Raw genomic sequence first — 18,303 nt, forward strand, 5'->3', positions numbered from 1 at the left:
CTCCAGAGTCACCACCAGTCTAGTTCTTGGTTACATGAGTGGCTATGATGTTCTGCTCTGTTGATCATCTTGTACACAGTGTAACCTGGGCCGGCTTGACTGAGCCATTCAGGTTCACCCAATGGTCCCTTCCCCACCCTGTCAGGTGTGGACTGAAGAAATGGGCCAGGCGTGATGGCTCACACCTGTAATCCCAGCACTTTGGGAGGCTGAGATGGCCAGATCACTTGAGCCCAGGAGTTTGAGACCAGCCTGGCCAATATGGTGAAACATCATCTCTACTAAAAATATAAAAATTAGCCAGGCATAGTGGCACATGCCTGTATTCCCAGCTACTCGGGAGGCTGAGGCATTAGAATGGTTCGAACCTGGGAGGCAGAGATTGCAGTGAGCTGAGATCATGCCACTACGCTGCAGCCTGGGTAACAGAGAGAGACTCTGTCTCAAAAAAAAAAAAAGAAATGTAATTTCTGTAACGCACCTTAAACTGCATAGCCGAGCCAGATGCTGGAAACTGTTTGCTGATGTGCACCCAACACAAGTGGCTTTGTAGTGGCTTGGATTAGTCATTGCACTGATGTGCTTCAGCCCCTTTTCATGACCATAGGTTCTGGGGAGCTTTCAGTTCTTTTTAAGGCCTTATGGTGTGAGAGAAGATTAGAAATTTAAAGGAAAGGCCGGGCGCCAGTAATCCTAGCACTTTGGGAGGCTGAGGCAGGTGGATTGTCTGAGCTCAGGAGTTCAAGACCAGCCTGGGCAATACAGTGAAACCCAGTCTCTACTGAAATACAAAAAAATTGGCTGGGCGTGGTGGTGTGCACCTGTAATCCCAGTTACTTGGGAGGCTGAGGCAGGAGAATTGCATGAACCTGGGAGGTGGAGATTGCGGTGGGCCGAGATCACGCCATTGCAGTCCAGCCTGGGTGACAGTGTGAGACTCACTGTCTCAGAAAGAAAAGAAAAGGAAAAAAAAAAAAGGGAAGGGAAGGGAAGGGAAAGGAAGGGAGGGGAGGGGAGGGGGAAGGGGAGGGGAGGGGGAAGGGGAGGGGAGGGGGAAGGGGAGGGGAGGGGGGGAGGGAAAAGGAAGGAAGGAAGGAAAAGAAAGAAGAAAGAAATTCAAAGGAAAAAAGAGATCAATGCAGAATGGCAGGGAAGTCCCCAGCTGGTCACCCACATGTGGGCCAGGCCCACAGAGCTTCTGTAGATCGAAGGATGACTTTCAGGGTTTTCTGGTCCATGCACTTAATTAAGAGGTTTGGTGGCACACAGCTAAATAGTGGGAAAGCAGGGGCTCAAGATGGCCTCTTGCCACCTGCCTTGGTGGGAGGCAGGAGGATTTTTTTCTTTTTAGAGATAGGGTCTTACTCCATCACCCAAGCTGGAGTATAGTGGCACAATCAGGGTTCACTGCAATCTCCACCTCCCAGGCTCAAGCGATCCTCCCACCTTAGACTCTCAAGTAGCTGGGACTACAGGCATGCACCACCATGCCCGCCTAATTTTTTTACTTTTTGTAGAGTTGAGGCCTCACCACGTTGCCCAGGCTGGTCTCAAACTCCTAAGTTCAAGCAATCCTCCCACCTCGGCCTTTCAATTTACTGAGATTACAGACGTGAGCCACTGCACCTGGCCACAAATACATTTTAATAAATAGGTGAATTCCCAAATATGGAATCTGTGAATGATGAGGATTGATGTTTAAAGACAGCATCCAGGAGTTTCACTGGGTGTTGAGCTCTGAGAATAGTGCACAGCAGACCCTGTCCTGCGGGCCTCACAGCCAAGGCAGAAGGTGGAAGCCCAGCACCAAGTAGGGGCCTGTGGGCAGGGGTGGTCACTAACAGGCTGCCCTCTGTCCCGACTCACCAGGTCCACAGATGTGGGATTCACACCCCCATCATCCCCTCCCACTCGGCCCCGCAATGACCGCAATGTCTTCTCTCGTCTCACCAGTAATCAGAGCCAGGGGTCAGCGCTGGACAAGTAAGCGGGGCTGGAGGGCAAGTGGGGGAGGGCACTGAGGTGGCAATGGGGAGCCTGTGAATGGTCCTTGCTGGAGGAGGGCTCAGGTGGCCAAGCCAACCCCAGCCTGAAGTTCCAGCCCCTCCAAGAGCTGAGGCCCTGATGCCCTCTCCTGGCATTTCTCTCCTTCCTGTACTAACCATGGGCCCTTCTCCTCCCCTGAGAATGCCAGGACCTCAGGAGAGGGCAAGAAGGAGGCCACAGGGATTGGGGCCGGGCAGTCAGGTGGGCTGGTCGCATGGGGCCGGTGCCTGAGGGCTCTCCAGAGCTGCCCTTTAATCCACCTCTGTTGCTGCTTTGAGTCTGCTCTGAAGCCCCTTCCTTCAGCTTCAACCACTCCACTCTCTGTGCATTCTCCCAGCAGAAAGAGACCAGACCCCCAAATTGCCTTCCTCAGGCAGGTTCAGGTCCACCTATATTCACAGCTCCTGATGCAAGACTCTACTGCCTAACGGTGTGGTTTATGTTCACAGCCTCCCCTGCATTCAGGCTTTCTCCCTGTGCTTTACAACCTGCTTTCATATATGTGATTTCATTAGGCTATGAAACAACCACGAGAATTGTCTTCCCTATTTCACATAAGAGGAAATGAGGCTCAAAGAGGGAGCCAGGGATGTTCACCTAGAAAGTGGCAGAATTGCACCCAGAGCCTGGGACTTCCAGCCCCTGCCTGCTGTGCCTCAGGAAAGGGGAGGACCCTATCCTCCATGTGCTGCTCTGGGCTCCCCAGCATTGCTGGGCCCACCCTGGTCCTGTTTTGCTCTCTGCAGCCCTCAAGAGGGCTCCTCTCTTAGCTCCCTGAAGGCTTCCCTGCCCCAGGGGTGACAGTGCTGTGGCCTTCAGGGGAGTCTCACACTAGAAAATACTTGTCCTTGTACCTAGTGCCTGACGTCCACCCTCCCCACCTCTCCACAGAAATGCCCCTTCCTGGGTCAAAATACTACTTGATGAATGCTGAGCCCAGGAGTCAGAGCCCTGCAGACCTGGCACTCCAGACACCTCCTTCCCCAAACCTATCTTGGCTCAGGCTGCTGTGGGGGGAGCCATGGATCACTCCTAGCCCATCTCCATGTTGTTACAATCAACAGGTCCCCTTTTTGGTAGGATTGGGGCAGGACTGTGCCCATCCCAGCCTGATGGTCTTCTGGAGGCCTTGGTCTTGTCCAATGGTCCAGGTCTTGGAGCCTGCATGGTGCACAGCCAACTTCTAGACACTGTCCCAGTGGGCCCCCTAGGGATAGTGGGCTTTGTAAATAAGTGAGCCCCTGAGGAATTGCTGGAAGAAGCCAGCTCCCAGGGAGGGGTAGGATCAGGCATGGCTTCCTTCAGCCTTGGGCAGGTATGAGCATTGCTGGGGTGGGGCAGGTGCCCCCAGCTTGTGCGATGGGGCAGCCAGAGAGCTTGGAACCAGCAAACAGCCCCGGAAACGTCTCCCCATGTGTGGGGCTGGTGCTCCCACGTCTCCCCGTGGCCCCCTCCTCGCTCCTCCCCTGCCAGCCGAGAGACCCTGGCAGCCCACTCCTGGGGGAGAGTCCCAGCTCCCAGACCAGCCCACCCACCTCCTCCCCTGCTCTCCCGAGGCCCTCATTCCTCTGCCTGTCTCTGCTCCCCTGGAAGAGAATAACCTGCCCTCTGACCACCCCACACACTGCTGCCGCTTCTGCGTCCCTCTGTGTGTGTCTCCTCTCACCCCCTAATCCAGCTAATTTTCTGCCCTCCCCAGGTCTGATGACAGCGACTCCTCTTTGTCGGAGGTCCTGAGGTACACACAGAATGTCTCTCGTGTTTGGTTCCCCACTCTCACTCTCGGCACCCTCTCTTCTCTGTCTCTCGCTGCATCCCTCCCGCCTGACACCCGTGTCCTCAGCATGCGGCCCCTCCACTCCCCTTCCTGCTGCCCCCTTCTCCAGACCTGTTCCTGCCCCCATGGTTCCTCTCTCTCAGGGTGGCCACAAGGCCTTGGACTGCGCCGGCTAGAGCTGGGGGCTTGGGGAGGGTGCACAGTTGCTTGTCGCAGGCCCTGTTCTCTTCTCCCTCCTCACCTGGGCAGGGAGGGGCGCAGCATGGAGGCCTAGGGGATGCTGGGCTGGGGCTGAGTTCTCCACGACTGGAAGGCAGGGGAAATGCTGAAGGCTGCTCCTTTTGGGGGTGCCGGTGGTGTGCTCTGGGTCCTTTGATTCCCTCAGCTTGTGCTGGGGGTGAGCTTTTCAGACGTTGGCTCTGGGAGGGGCACCATGGGGGCAGCGCCCCTTGCCCACACCTGTTAGCACACAGATGTGTGGGTACCTCCCCTTCCCGCAGCCTGTGGGATGGCTGGAGGCTGGTTCTCCCAGCCAGCCGAGCATGACACCGCACAACGAGGAGCAAGACTCAGGACCTGGGGTCCCAAGCCCCTGACAAGCCAAGGGCCCCTCATGGGCTGAGAGCTTCCTCGGCTCTCCTGGTGGGCTGTCTCAGCTCCTTGAGCCTCCAGCCCTGAGTGTCGACATCTGGTTTACTGCGAATCATGAGGCTTTGCCACCACAAGATGTTAGCCAGCTGGCCAGGCTGTCATCGGGGGGAGCGTGATCCCTTTGACATAGTTCTGTGGCCATGCAGTGAAGCCAAACCTTTGTCAGAAGCAGGGTGCTGGAGCAGCTTGGGGAGCTATTTGTGCATGTGTGGCACCTGGCTGGCAGCTGGACGTATCCGACCACCATCCTCAAGGGTGGGCCTGGCAGAGTCTGGGGGCAGCTGTGCCAGAAGCGCCACAGGCAAAACCTTGATCATTTCAGTAGACCCTTGGCCAGAGTCACTGTCAGGAGCAGCTTTCTCTTGGGAAAAGAAACAAAGCTAGGATATATTTTCAGACATGACTCAGCCAGGGTCTCATCCCAGAAGACCCTCACCGAGAAAAAAATCATCTTCAGAACCTCAGGAAGCTGGATGTGGCAAAATCCTCACGCTCACTTGGGCCAGCCTCCTTCTCGCTCCCCTAGCATCATGGGAGCGAGGAGGTGTTGTTCCAGGTCCATACAGCCCCATTCCAGAGAGCCCCAAACCTCCTACCCAAAGCCAAGCCAGCCCCAAAGGGATTTAGCCCTTTGTAAATGCCAGTCACAAGTTTGACCCCGCTGGTCCAAAAGGAGTGTGTATGTGTACACATGGCTCTCTGCTTGGAAGATGCTAACCTCAGAGGCAGTCACCAGCAGAAGGGTTTACTGGGATCAGGGTGCATGGGGGTGACGGCCTGAGCAACCCTCCCTCTCAGCACCCCTCCCTCACACTCGGTTAACTGAAGCAGCATGCAGCTTCTGGTGGAAGCTACAGGGCCCAGTTCCAGCCCCTGGGCCTCTGCCCTGCCCAGCTGGACCCGGGCGCATTCACATCTCAGGATCTGGGTCAGACATTGTCAGATAGGAACTCTCTGTGGACAGAGCCCACACCTCCTGCACCTTCTAGCTGTGCCTAACATGGGGTTTGCTTCCCCAGAAGTGCTCAGGATGGCAACTGATGATTGCTGATTAAGACAGGCTATCTCCACTCTGTGTAGCCCGTTCCCGGCTCTCAGACCTTGGTGGAATTTGGCTGGAGTCCTTAAAGTCTCTGTTATTTGGTCCTCATCCCCTCCCTGCCCTGTCCCCATCCCACACACGTGCCTTGATCAGCCTGGCCACAGTCTCCCTGGCTGACGAGCATGCCTTCTCTCCCTCTCTCCCGGGAAGGGGCATCATCTCCCCGGTTGGAGGAGCCAAGGGTGCACGGACGGCCCCACTGCAGTGTGTCTCCATGGCCGAAGGCCACACCAAGCCCATCCTCTGCCTGGATGCCACAGATGAGTTGCTATTCACAGGGTCCAAAGGTATGTGGAACGCCAACTAGCCAGGTAGGGTTGGGGTCTCCTATTCACCCCTGCTTCCTTTGTCAGAGTGGTCTGTGAAGGAGAAAAGAACATAGAGCCCCCAGGAGTTGAGGATATGGGGTCTATTTGCTTACTACCCTTGTTTCTTACCTTGGCTCAAGGCCCCCATCCCATGCATCCTTGGCCAAGCCTTCCCTCATACCTGACCTGGTGGCTCCATCCAGCACTTCCTTCCAGACCTTCCAGGGAAACTTCAGGAAGCTTCTTGGGTGCCCCACCTGTACTTGCACTGCCCGACATCACCCCAGCTCATACATCTAGGCACTCCCTATGATCTCAGCAGCAGCACTTTACAAAGTCACGCTCACCTGATTACAGCAACAAAGTCAAACATTTTACCAGCAGATAGGCTGGGCACAGTGGCTCATACCTGTAATTGCAGCACTTTGGAAGCATGAGGCAAGAGAATTGCTTAAGCCCAGGAGTTTGAGACTACCTGCGTGGGCAAATAGTGAGATCCTGTCTCTACAAAAAATAAAAAATTAGTCACACTGACATGTGCCTGTAGCCCCAGCTACTCAGGAGGCTGAGGTGGGAGGATCGTTTGAGTCCGGGAGGTCAAGGCTGCAGTGAGCTGTGTTTGTGCAATTACACTCCAGCCTGGGCAACAGAGCAAGACCCTATCTCAATAAGCAAATACAAAATTCTTTATTTACTCATTCATTCATTCATTTTACCAACAGAAAGAACTAGTCTGTAATAGACACGCATACTATAACACAAGCATAAATATAGCTCTCCACGGCAGTAGGGGGATAGCTGTCAATCTAGGTGTGATTGATTGATTCCAAGTTTTCCCATAACATTTGCTTGCACTGGTTCATTTGCTTTGTCAGCAATTAGTGTTTGGAGGAACAGGCACCATAAAAGCTTAAGAATTTTATTTTAGCCCTGGACACCTTAGCAGTATGGCTCACAAAACTCTGGTGTTAGTGGAAAGTTTGTTTGAGGAACCCTGGTCTGAAGTTCTGCGGGAATTCTCTCTTCCCTGAGTTTTTTACTAGCACACACATGCCAGTGAGCACATGTGTATGTGTTTTTTACCTCTTCAGACCTGGAGCTCCGTCCTCTGGAGCTCTGTGGATCCCTTTCCCCTATCCTGGGCAGCCCCTGCAGAGGTGGAGCTGCGCCCCCTAGTGGCTGACATCCCTCCCCTCCCTGTGGCTTCCTCCCATCTCTCGCAGACCGAAGCTGCAAGATGTGGAACTTGGTTACCGGACAGGAGATCGCAGCTCTAAAGGGCCACCCCAACAACGTGGTCTCCATCAAGTACTGCAGCCACTCGGGGCTTGTGTTCTCTGTGTCCACCTCCTACATCAAGGTGTGGGACATCCGGGACTCGGCCAAGTGCATTCGGACTCTCACGTGAGTACCCCCCACCTGCCTCACAGTGGTCGGCTGCAGCAGGCTGTGTTGGGTACAGATGCTCCCAGCCCAAGTGACCCACTCAGCACAGCACAGCCCGGCTACATGGGCACAGAGACCATTACCAGCCTATGAACTTGGCTTGACCCTGGGGTACAAGGTGAGATCTCTTGGTTTGGGAGACAGTGTCTGGGGCAGCACCACTAGAGGAATTTTTGGCCTGCCTGGCCTCCACCCACAGCCCAGTCCCCCAAGCCCTGCCCCTTGAGGTGTGTTAGATATCATCCTATGAGTCTGAAAGAGGAGCTAGGAAACAGGGCGAGCCTCCAAAGCCATGCTGGCCACTGCCTGTGTAGGCGACCACCCAGTCATGGCCCTGAGCCCTGCCCCGACAGTCTCAGACACACAGGCATAGGGCAGGGGAGGCAGAACTGAGACCAAGAGCCTTGCAAAATAAAGTGGTTTTTTTTAGCAGAAGTCATGCTACATCCTTACATTAACACTGTAAGCTACAGTCTATTAATTTGATCCTTAAGAAGTAAACAGGCTGGGCACAGTGGCTCATGCCTATAATCCCAGGTATTTTGGAGGCTGAAGCAGGAGGATCACTTGAGACCAGGAGTTCAAGACCAGCCTGGGCAACACAGGGAGACCCTGTCTCTACAAAAAAATAATTTTTAGTTAGCTGAGCATGGTGGTGCATGCCTGTAGTCCCAGCTACTCAGGAGGCTGAGGTGGGAGGGTTGCTTGAGCCCAGGAGGTCGAGACTGTAGTGAGCCATGTTTGTGCCACTGCACTCCAATCTGGGTGACAGAGCAAGACCCTGTTTCAAAAAATAATAATAATGAATAAAGTAAACAGAGGGTTTTTAGGGCAGTAAAATTATTCTGTATGATGCTGTAATGGTAGATGCATGCCATCATACATTTGTTCAAACCCTTAGAATGTGCAACACCAAGAGTGAACTCTAACATAAACTATGGACTTGGGCAATAACAATATGTCAACATGGGTTCATAATCGAAACACAGGCAGCTTTCTGGTGGGGGGTGTTGATAATGGGGGAGACTGTGCCTGTGTGGGAGCAGGGGCATGTGAGAAATCTCTATCTTGTGCTTAGTTTTCTTGTGAGCCTAAAACTGGCCTAAAAAAAAAAATAAAGTCTTAAAAAAAAAAAAAGTAAACAAGGCTGGGCGCAGTGGCTCACACCTGTAATCCCAGCACTTTGTGAGGCCGAGGCAGGCAGATCACCTGAGGTCGGTAGTTCAAGACCAGCCTAACCAACATGGTGAAACCCCGTCTCTACTAAAAATACAAAATTAGCCAGGCATGGTGGCGCATGCCTGTAATCCCAGCTACTCAGGAGGCTGAGGCAGGAGAATTGCTTGAACCTGGGAGGCAGAGATTGCAGTGAGCCGAGATCACACCATTGCACTCCAGCCTGGGCAACAAGAGTGAAACTCCATCTCAAACAAACAGACAAACATAAATAAATGTAAACAGGCTGGGTGCAGTGGCTCACGCCTGTAATCCCAGCACTTTGGGAGGCTGAGGCAGGCAAATCACCTGAGGTCGGGAGTTCGAGACCAGCCCGACCAATATGAAGAAACCCCGTCTCTACTAAAAATACAAAATCAGCTTGGCATGGTGGCGCATGCCTATAATCCCAGCTACTCGGGAGGGTGAGGCAGGAGAATCGCTTGAACCCGGGAGGCAGAGGTTGCAGTGAGCCGAGATCACGCCATTGTGCTCCAGCCTGGGCAACAAGAGCGAAACTCCGTTCAGAAAAAAAAAAAAAAATAGTAAACAGAATGGATATAATCACCTCTTTTAACAGATGAGGAACCCGAGACTCAGAGAGGTTGATTTCCGGAAGATCCATGTTCACACCCAGTCTCATGACTGAGCCTTACCATCTTTCCAAGCCAGTGACCAGGCACATGGGCAGGCCACATGGGGAGTTGACTCATAGGGGACTAGAGTGGAGCTCTCCCCTGGGTCTCACTTATGGGAGAAGCTATTGCTGTTCTCTGTCAGTCAAGGGAGACTTCCTGGAAGAAGTGGGTTATTTGGGCTGGTCTTAGTGACGTTTTATTGGTTTCCTGCACTGTGCACATGGATTGTTTTGACCTCTGGCCTTGCCTTTCTCCGATGGGCAGGTCCTCGGGCCAGGTGATCTCAGGGGATGCCTGTGCCGCCACATCCACCCGTGCCATCACCAGTGCTCAGGGCGAGCATCAGATCAACCAGATCGCCCTCAGCCCTTCGGGCACCATGCTGTACGCTGCCTCGGGCAATGCCGTCCGCATCTGGGAGCTTAGCAGGTCAGCGTGATACCTGGGGAGGGAGGAGGGTTTGGCATTCCCAGGCAAGGTCCCCAGGTCTTGGTTCAGGGGGACCCACCCCAGGGTGGGTAGGACCTCAGCAACACCTTTATTCCCCCCATGCTGCTGGGCCTATGCCCTCTCCAGTGAGACTGCTGGGATGCAGGGTAGCTCATGTCTAGATTCTTGATCTTGCCTTGAGCGAGAGGGGAGGGTGAGTACCCTGACCAGGCCTATTTGTTTTGGGGCAGACACCCCACCCCAACCCAGGGTCCCCTCTAATTCACCTACCCCTGGCTGGGCCTCTTCCCACTGCAGGTTCCAGCCTGTCGGCAAGCTGACTGGCCACATCGGCCCTGTGATGTGCCTGACGGTCACCCAGACGGCCAGCCAGCACGACCTCGTGGTGACTGGCTCCAAGGACCACTACGTTAAGGTACCTCAGCTATGAGGCCTGGGTCGGGGCTGGTCTTCCACTCTCCCCAATCTTTGCCCTCTGTTGCCTTGGGAGTACCCATGAAAAATTATAAGACTTCTGGGGATGTCTGCTGAAGAAATCACCCCAAAGAAGGCAAGAATTTATGTGTAGAAAGTTATAGATTGTAGCATTATTTTGTAACTGGTGAAAAATTCATAATAACTTAAATGTTGAAGGGTAGAATAACAATCAAATTATGGAAAATCCACTAAATGGGATGCATTGCAGCTATTAAAATGATAAATAGCAAACCAAACATGATGTATACAAACACTAATTTGTTTGCTCTCTGATTATGCCATTGAAAACTGTCCATACACAGTCAGAAACTGAAAGGAAGCAGGCCAGGCGTGGTGGCTGACATCTGTAATCCTAGCACTTTGGGAGGCTGAGATGGGAGGATCACTTGAGGTCAGGAGTTTGAGACCAGCCTGGCCAACATGGTGAAACTCTGTCTCTACTAAAAATACAAAACATTAACCAGGCATGGTGTCGGGCGCCTGTAGTCCCAGCTACTTGGGAGGTTGAGGGAGGAGAATCGCTTGAACCCGGGAGGCAGAGGTTGCAGTGAGCCGAGTTTGCACCACTGCACTCCAGCCTGGGCAACAGAGTGAGACTCAGTCTCCAACAAAAAAGAAACTGGAAAGAAGTAGGGTTTTCAGGGGTGGTGGGATTATAGTGAATATTTAGTAAAAATCAAAAGAATTCTAGAGGGAGGCTCACACCCTAAACCCACCTTTCTCCTTAGCAGCTGCCTGTTGAGCTGTGGGGTCTCGGCGTGATGAGCTGATTCACCCCTGCATTACTTGAGTTGGTCTCCTTCCACCCCTGCCCCAGTATCCACAGGAAGGGTCAAGATCTGAACCTTCCGTGTTCCCAGTCCCTTAGAAGGAGCAGCCCCACCTCCAGGAACCCTCGCCTGCTGGGAAGCTCCTCTCCCCAGAGGGCAGTGGCTGTCACCCTAGCCAGACTCCTGGGTCTTCAGGCCTCTGGGTCCACAGTGCTGTAGGCCCTGCCTTCCCTCCTCCCACTTGGCCTCTCCCTACTGGCCCCTCCTCCCACAGATGTTCGAGCTAGGCGAGTGTGTGACGGGCACCATCGGCCCCACTCACAACTTCGAGCCCCCGCACTACGATGGCATCGAGTGTCTCGCCATCCAGGGAGACATCCTGTTCAGTGGCTCCCGAGATAACGGCATCAAGAAGTGGGACCTAGACCAGCAGGAGCTCATCCAGGTGGGGTCAGGAGGAAAGGGAGAGGGTAGACTCGGGTAGGGCGGTTTCCATAGCCCACGCAGGGCCTTGGAGACCCTGGGGCCTGGACTCGCGGGCCCCAGGCCAGACGGTTTTCACAGCTCCCCAAGCCCTCCCGTTCTCCCTCTTCCTCCTCTGTCTCCATCCTCCCTTCTTCCCTACCCGCGGCCTCTCCTGATGCCACATCTCCCTCTTAGGCAACCCGCTCTCAGCAAAGCCTTTGCTCTCAGCTCTTGGGTTTGCATGTGAAGCTCAGTTACCCAATTCCTTTCCTGGGAGCATTTGTGTTTTAGCCTGACCCGTGTGAGGGCTGAAGGGTTCTCTGCCAGGGCAGGATCTTAGGCTTGAACCTGGGAAGAAGAGCAGAGGGACCCATCTCTGGTCCCCTAAAGCCCACAGCACAGGCCACCCCAGCATGGCTCCTAGAACCAGTGTCACCCGCCCGTGTGGCAGGTCTAGAGGCCAGGGGAGCCTGGAAGTAGCTCCATTACTAGCAAGAGGGGCCCTGGGGCAGGTTCTCTCCCTCATCACCTCCCCCAGCCCTCACCAGCCCTGATCCTCTCACAGCAAATCCCCAATGCGCACAAGGACTGGGTGTGCGCCCTGGCCTTCATCCCGGGCCGCCCCATGCTGCTCAGCGCCTGCCGTGCGGGTGTCATCAAGGTCTGGAACGTGGACAACTTCACACCCATCGGTGAGATCAAGGGCCACGACAGTCCCATCAATGCCATCTGCACCAATGCCAAGCATATCTTCACAGCCTCCAGGTGGGTGCTGGTCAGAGAGGTCTGCCTCTGCTCCCTCATCTCCTGGTGTGGGCAGGGGAGGCTGGGAGGCTCAGGGCCCTGCAGTTGTCCCCGCAGGCTCGGTTCACAGAGCAGATTCCATGGTGGCCTCCTTTGCATACCTAGCCTGTGCCAGCCTTCAGTGAGTGCCCACCATGTGCTGGGCACTGCGCTAGGCAGGGGAGGAGGAAGGTACTGGGCCCTGGGCCAAGCCTTGCCCGCTTGTCTCCAAGCCCTTCCTACCCTCCCCTGCCCTGGCTGTCTTCCCCCGTGCAGGTATCTCTCAGAGCACAGAGCAGCCCTGCCAGCCCCAGACCACGCCTCTTACACCCCACCCACCCGCTCTGGCCCCCTGTGTGGGGAGCAGCCAGGCCCTCTGTCCCATGGGGTGCGACTCAGATGGCTTTCTTTCTTGTTCCGACTTTGTCCCTTCTCTCCCCTCCCCTTCCCGTCTCCTCCCACCTCTCCTCTCTGTCCTCGCCTCTCTCCCCCCACAGTGACTGCCGGGTAAAGTTGTGGAATTACGTCCCTGGACTCACCCCCTGCCTTCCTCGCCGAGTCCTGGCCATAAAGGGCCGCGCCACCACCCTGCCCTGACCCTCCCCATCTCTCCCTGTCTCCTCTTTCATTCTTCCCCTCTTTCCTTTTCCCTCTCTTTCCCCACTTCGATCTGAGCTGCTTCTTAACGGTATGAGATTATTTTACTCCTTCTTCCTCTCCCTTCCTGTCCTGCCTGGCCCAGAGAGGTGCCCTGCCTGTCCCTCCTGCACCCACCGTCCTTTTCCAAGCATGAACAGTGGGACAGGCCCCAGGAGATGGGTGCCAGGGAGCAGAAGGGGGAGCCTTCAGGCCTGGACAAAACGAAACACCCCCCCAAAAAAAGAAAACCCATGACAAAGCTCCCCCGGGGGCCTCTGAGTGCACAGGCCTCTCCATCTGCCCAGCACCCCACCACCTGCAGTCCACCTCCCCGTAAGCCATGCTTGCCTCCCAGCCCCAACCACATTTGGGGAGTTTGGAGAATCCAGTTCATCCTCTACTTTTGGGGGCAGCCAGCCAAGCCCACTGCAAGAGCTGACCGGCACCCCTCCACTTTGTCCTCCACCCCAGTGACCTGACGGTGAAGTTCTGGAGTGTCCGGCGGTTACCCCACAGCGGCCCACCCTAGGAGTGAGGTCAGAGGGATGCCCCCGGACCCTCGACCCCAGCAGCCTGGACACCATGGAAGGGAAGCTGTGACCCGGCCGATGGGGCCAGCTGCTCTGGGGACAGAGGGCATGGCCCCCTCTCCTGCCCTCCTCCCTCTCCCTTGGCCTTCCCACAGGACACTGTTCCCTCATCCCTCCCCTGCCTCTCAGGAGCCTCTGGGTGAGAGAGAGGCTGGGGAGGAAATTAAGCTGTGAAGCCAAAGGGCATTATCCCTTCTTGTTCCCCTCCTGGCAGTCGTGGCCACATTGTCTCCTGCTGAACCGGCTCTGCCCCTTTCTCAGGCCTTTGGCCCAGTAGTGGGGCCCTGTCAGGAGGTGCAGCAGCCTGGCCCCATCCCACCCTTCCGAGGAGCTGGCCTCCCCGCTTCTCCCAGCCCAGCCTCTAGAGCCACTGCACCTGCCTCTGAGCCCAAAAAGATAGTCCTCAGGTAGCTAAGGAAACCAGGTGTGGGCGGCTGGGCCTTGCAGCTAACCCTTAACCCTCTGGCAACCCACAGATAGCCCCAACTGGCCCCAACAGTTCCCTGGGGTCCCTTTTGGATGGGGCCAAGGTGGAGCTGCTGGAAAGATTCCTTTGGGGAGATGGTCAGAAATACTTCAGTTATTTATTATTTTGTTATTTTTATTTTTTGCTGTTGCCTCCTGGAAACGGACTTGAAGTTTCTTCCCCTATATTCTTTCCCTCAGCTCTTGGGGGCCAGAAATCCCAAAGGGAGTCCGCTGCCCCGGCCCTCCAGGGCCGCCTCCTCTGTTTGCTTTGCGGAGGAGGGAACTGCTCCTTCGACTGTGCAGCTCAGGCCTGTCCCCGACACAGCCCCCAGGGAGTCTTCTAGCTACCCCTGGCCTCTAGGCCGCCTGACGCTCAGTGCCTTCCTCCGTTCCGGGGCCTGGCACCCGTGCTGGGCAGCCTTACACCAGCCATGCCCGCGGCACCACATGTGTCTTCTCACTCGCGAGGTCTCGTGCCCAGCGCCCCCGGGAAGGCGGGGGCGCTCACCCCACAGCCCAGGCCCCGGGGTTCTGCCCCAGAGTCCTGCGTGGGCCACGTAGGAAGCAGCGTGGGGGCTGTGTCTGCTGGGAGGTGGCTTGGATGGGGAGGACAGTCCGGCACCCTGACCCCCGCCCCTCCACAGCCCTGCAGTCCCCCACTGGGCCGGGGAGTCTCTCCAGCTTCTCTCTCTCTGGTTATTCAGGAGACACATTTTCGGCCTTAAAACTGGCATGGAGCGCAGGCCCTCCCTTGCAGAAAATTATCAAGGAAGAGTTGGCAGAGTTTCTCTGCCCCGGGGCTGGGGACGCGGAGCTCCGGGGAAATTGTTAAATCAGTGTTCTGGCGCCCCCTGTTGGGGAAACTCTGGAATTACAGGAGTGGGCCTTGGCGGGGACTGAGCTCCATCCCTCTCCCCCGCCCCACCCCCACCCAAAGTTGCCCACCCTGTTTTTCCGTTGCATCGCTGGTCTTGTGCTTCCCGCTTCAGTCTGGGAGCCAAGAGCCAGCCCCACCTCCCTTCAGAGGACGCAGTGACTTTTGGACTTTCCAGAGGTGGTTCTGTGTTTCTGCCCTTGGCTCCTCTCCGTCTTGGGCCGGGGCACTTGGAGCCCTCTCCATGTGGCGCCCAGTGTTGGGGGGAGGCAGGCTCCAGTGGAGGCTGAGTGAGGCCTGGTCCCTTCCCCGTGCCCTCCTCGGAGCTGCCACAGAGGCTAAGACGGCTGTCCTGCTGGTGCTGGCCCTGCTGGATGTGGTATTGAAGTCTGGGGCAGCTGATAGCAGGAAGGAGACCCCCTTGGATGCTGGTCTCCTGGGACCTGAACAGTCTGTCAGCAATGGCTGGAAATCCTTCTTCCTCTGGCCACCCCGGGGGTGCTGGGCAACCCCCTTAGCTCTAAGATGTGGCCACAAATCTCTTCCCACTCCTCCCCCCCAACCTGAACAGGAAGTTTTGACCTTGCAACCTGTAAGAAAGAATCCGTCCGCATGACTGTTTACAAGCGATAGAAACACATAAGACTCTGTCCCCTGAGCTCCCACCCCCGGGCCGGGGATGCCCCACCTGGGGTGACTGCACTGTAGCTGCAAGGCGTGTTCTTGCACGAAGTGTGATCTTATGGCCCTGCGAGAGGTGCTCATCATCATTGCCCATTTTCTGCTGTTTCTGATGGGTCAGCTACCTCACGGCGGGGCCAGCTCTGCTGTCCTGGCAAGTGTCATTGACTCTCTAAACTTGAAGTCCTTCAGGAGCCCTGAGCCCAACATCCATGAGACACCCCGAGTTGTGCTTCATGAGAGTTGGATTCTCTGCCCACTCTTTCAGGGATGTCCAAGGTCCATGTTAGGGGGCAGGCCCCCAGCTCCACTCACTGCACAAGCACCGTAAATGTTGGAAGCACAAAATGGTTGTGATTTGAGCACAATGGCAGGGTCTCGCAGGCAGACTTGACAGACCCGGGCCCGGGAGGTTCCTCCCACGTTGGCTCTGTCCAAAGTGAGATTGGGGGTGCCTGTGTCTGGGACAGGGGGCTGCCCTTGCTCAGACCAGGCCTTGGCTCATGGCTTGTCCTAATTCTGGGACTCGTCATCTTACTTCTTGCCCTTCTGTGCCCATCTTAAGACTGGAGGCTGAGCCTTGTCAGGCCCAGCCACATCTTTACGCCATGGGACCAGGAGTAAAGCGCTCTCTAAACCCCGCACCCCAAATCTCTAAACGCCTGAGTTCAGGCTGAGTCCTAGCCCTAGTGAGCCTGAAGAGCTTGGACTGATTCCCAGTCTCCTGGGTCAAGCCCCACTTTGTGCTTTCGAAGCTTATGAGCGGGTTCCCTGGATAGGAGTCTTCCATCCCCACTGCCCTTGGGCCTCTTCAGCATAGTCCTGTGCCAGGGCCCTGTCCTCACTATCAGTCAGTTCAGTATTTGCTTTCACGTGAGTGGCGGACTCCTCTGAAGCAGCCAGAACTCTCAAAGGCAGCGCGTGGAGTTGCCTTGCGAGATTTCCAAGGAAGGTGGAAAGATTAACAGGCGGAGCCTGGCACACCCAAGCCTTTGAGGTGGTCAGAGTGCCACCTTCAGCCCCTTGGGAAGGGACAGCGGTGGATCTGGGAGTGGCCTCACCCTGGATTCAGCCTAGGAATCTCTTCACCCTCAGCTGCCCAGCCCTGCTGCCTGTCTGGGGATGTGTGGCCTGGGCAGAGGGCAGTTTAAAGCACAAAACCACATGGGGAAAACACAAGGTCGCGGGGACTTTCTCATGTGCCTGATGTGGTGGAGGGAGACACCAGCAGGTGGCTGCAGTGACGTTAGGGAACATAACACTTCTTTGCCCTGCTAGCTCTCAGCTCTGGGGGGCATCCCCCGATGTGGTCTGGGCTGGGAGCAGGCATATCCCCTGGTTGTTGCCTGTGCCTGGTCTGTTCACCATCGTGTTTGTGTGGGCAGAGCCTGCCCTGCAGGAGCAGTGACTTTCTTCCCACTGTGTGTCCCGGACCTGTGGTATGTGTCCCTTTGCCATCCCAAACAGGCAACTGCTTGCTGCTCTCCTTGCTTGGCATAGCCTCCTGGTCAGTGGCCAATGCCCCACAGGCCTTCCTGGGCCTGGCCCTCCTCTCCTGACTCCCAGATCCTTCCCTGCCCTCTTATGTGCAAGGACAGATTTTGCAGGGAAAGTTCTGTTTCTTCTTTGATACCTTTGTTCTGTCCCCTGCCCCATCCCCAGCACTCATGATCTTGAAGCCCCTATCACACCCTAGTTCAGTCCTGTGAACCATGTCCTGAGGGCCTTGCAGGGAAGTAGGAAATAGAAACTCCTCCACAAAGAGCCGAGGATCAGAGAAGACCCCTGAGATGAATCAGGGCCCTGCCCTGCCCACCAACTCTTTTCTAGCAATCATGCCCTGCCCAGGCTGCAGGCTTCATTAGGCTCCTGCTGTCCTCCATGATGTGACTAGCACAAGGTGTATATATGTTTTGTACCTCTGCCGATGGCTGTACATAGTGTATGAAAGTTATTTAAGCCTCATGTTGTACATTTCTGTTCCTAGATTGGATGTGTGTGTTCTAAGAAGTTGTCATAAATAAAACCTGAATGACCAATGTCTGTGGAGGTGTCCCCTGTCCCCTTCCAGGGGGCTGCTGACTTTTGGCTGGGGCCTTTGGAGAGGGAGTTGGTGGTGGTGGTGGGTGGGTGGGTGAATGGGTGCAGCAGGCCTCTGGGGCTGGGCCCAGCCTGATGAGAACTTCCTGAGCTGTGAGTTTGGGGCTTCACCAGTTAGAAAGCAGAGAGCTTTGAGAGCGTCACATTCTCCTCCAGACTCCATATGTTGTCTCCGGAGGCAGGTGCAGTTGCTGGAAGAGTGGGCAGCAGCATTTGTGGACCAACTGCTATATCCTAGGCACTGTTCAGAGCATTTTTCATTGTGTCTTCACTGCCCTGTGTGACAGGTGACATTCTCATTTTATGAAATGAGAAAGGTCTCGGGATGGATGTGACTTTCCCAGGATCACAGCTAGTAAGGACAGAGCCAGGATCTGCATCTAGACCTCCCCAACCACAGCAGCCTTTGCCTTTTGCTAACGTAACATGTACCTCTCTAGGGCCTGGACTACGCTGTGCGTGGTGCACGCCAAACGCATCTCGGTCCCTTGCCACTTATGGAAAGAAGGCAAGACTATAAAAAGATCATACAAGAAAAGAGCTCTACAAAGGTCTTTTCTTTTCTTTTTAAATAGAGATGGGATCTCACTATGTTTCCCAGGCTGGTCTCGAACTCCTGGGCTTAAGCCTTACCTCCCATCTCAGTCTCCCAAAGTGCTGGGATTACAAGCGTGAGTCACTGTGCCTCACCATGATTTTTGTCCTAGATCAGTGCTTTTCAGTCTTTAAGAACCCATATTCCCTTTTGATAACCATGAATTGTTTCACCAACTCCTGGAGATTCCGGCCCATCCCCTGGGCAGAGAGGCCCCTCGGGGAGAAT

General features: G+C 55.3%; 1 protein-coding gene across 7 annotated transcripts in view; it reads left to right on the forward strand.

Moving 5' to 3' along the window:
- The window catches only part of KIF21B (kinesin family member 21B), a 54,120-nt gene extending 36,701 nt beyond the window's left edge, over nucleotides 1-17,419 (forward strand). The window contains exons 27-36 of one of the 7 annotated variants that reach the window (XR_004667464.3): nucleotides 1,870-1,983; nucleotides 3,746-3,784; nucleotides 5,727-5,863; nucleotides 7,108-7,288; nucleotides 9,448-9,612; nucleotides 9,931-10,048; nucleotides 11,155-11,325; nucleotides 11,911-12,110; nucleotides 12,626-12,816; nucleotides 14,530-17,419. Coding sequence is in view for 5 of the 7 variants with exons in the window: in XM_003823048.5 (XP_003823096.1) it covers nucleotides 1,870-1,983; nucleotides 3,746-3,784; nucleotides 5,727-5,863; nucleotides 7,108-7,288; nucleotides 9,448-9,612; nucleotides 9,931-10,048; nucleotides 11,155-11,325; nucleotides 11,911-12,110; nucleotides 12,626-12,725 (1,225 nt within the window). In the remaining 2 variants the exon portion in view is untranslated. Of the gene's footprint in view, nucleotides 1-1,869; nucleotides 1,984-3,745; nucleotides 3,785-5,726; nucleotides 5,864-7,107; nucleotides 7,289-9,447; nucleotides 9,613-9,930; nucleotides 10,049-11,154; nucleotides 11,326-11,910; nucleotides 12,111-12,625 lie in introns of all 7 variants that reach the window. The other 6 variants (XR_004667463.3, XM_003823048.5, XM_003823050.5 and 3 more) reach the window with 6 other exon arrangements.
- Nucleotides 17,420-18,303: the final 884 nt, after the last annotated feature.

This window comes from Pan paniscus, chromosome 1 (genome assembly GCF_029289425.2).
Source record: "Pan paniscus chromosome 1, NHGRI_mPanPan1-v2.0_pri, whole genome shotgun sequence".
Lineage (NCBI taxonomy): Eukaryota > Metazoa > Chordata > Mammalia > Primates > Hominidae > Pan > Pan paniscus.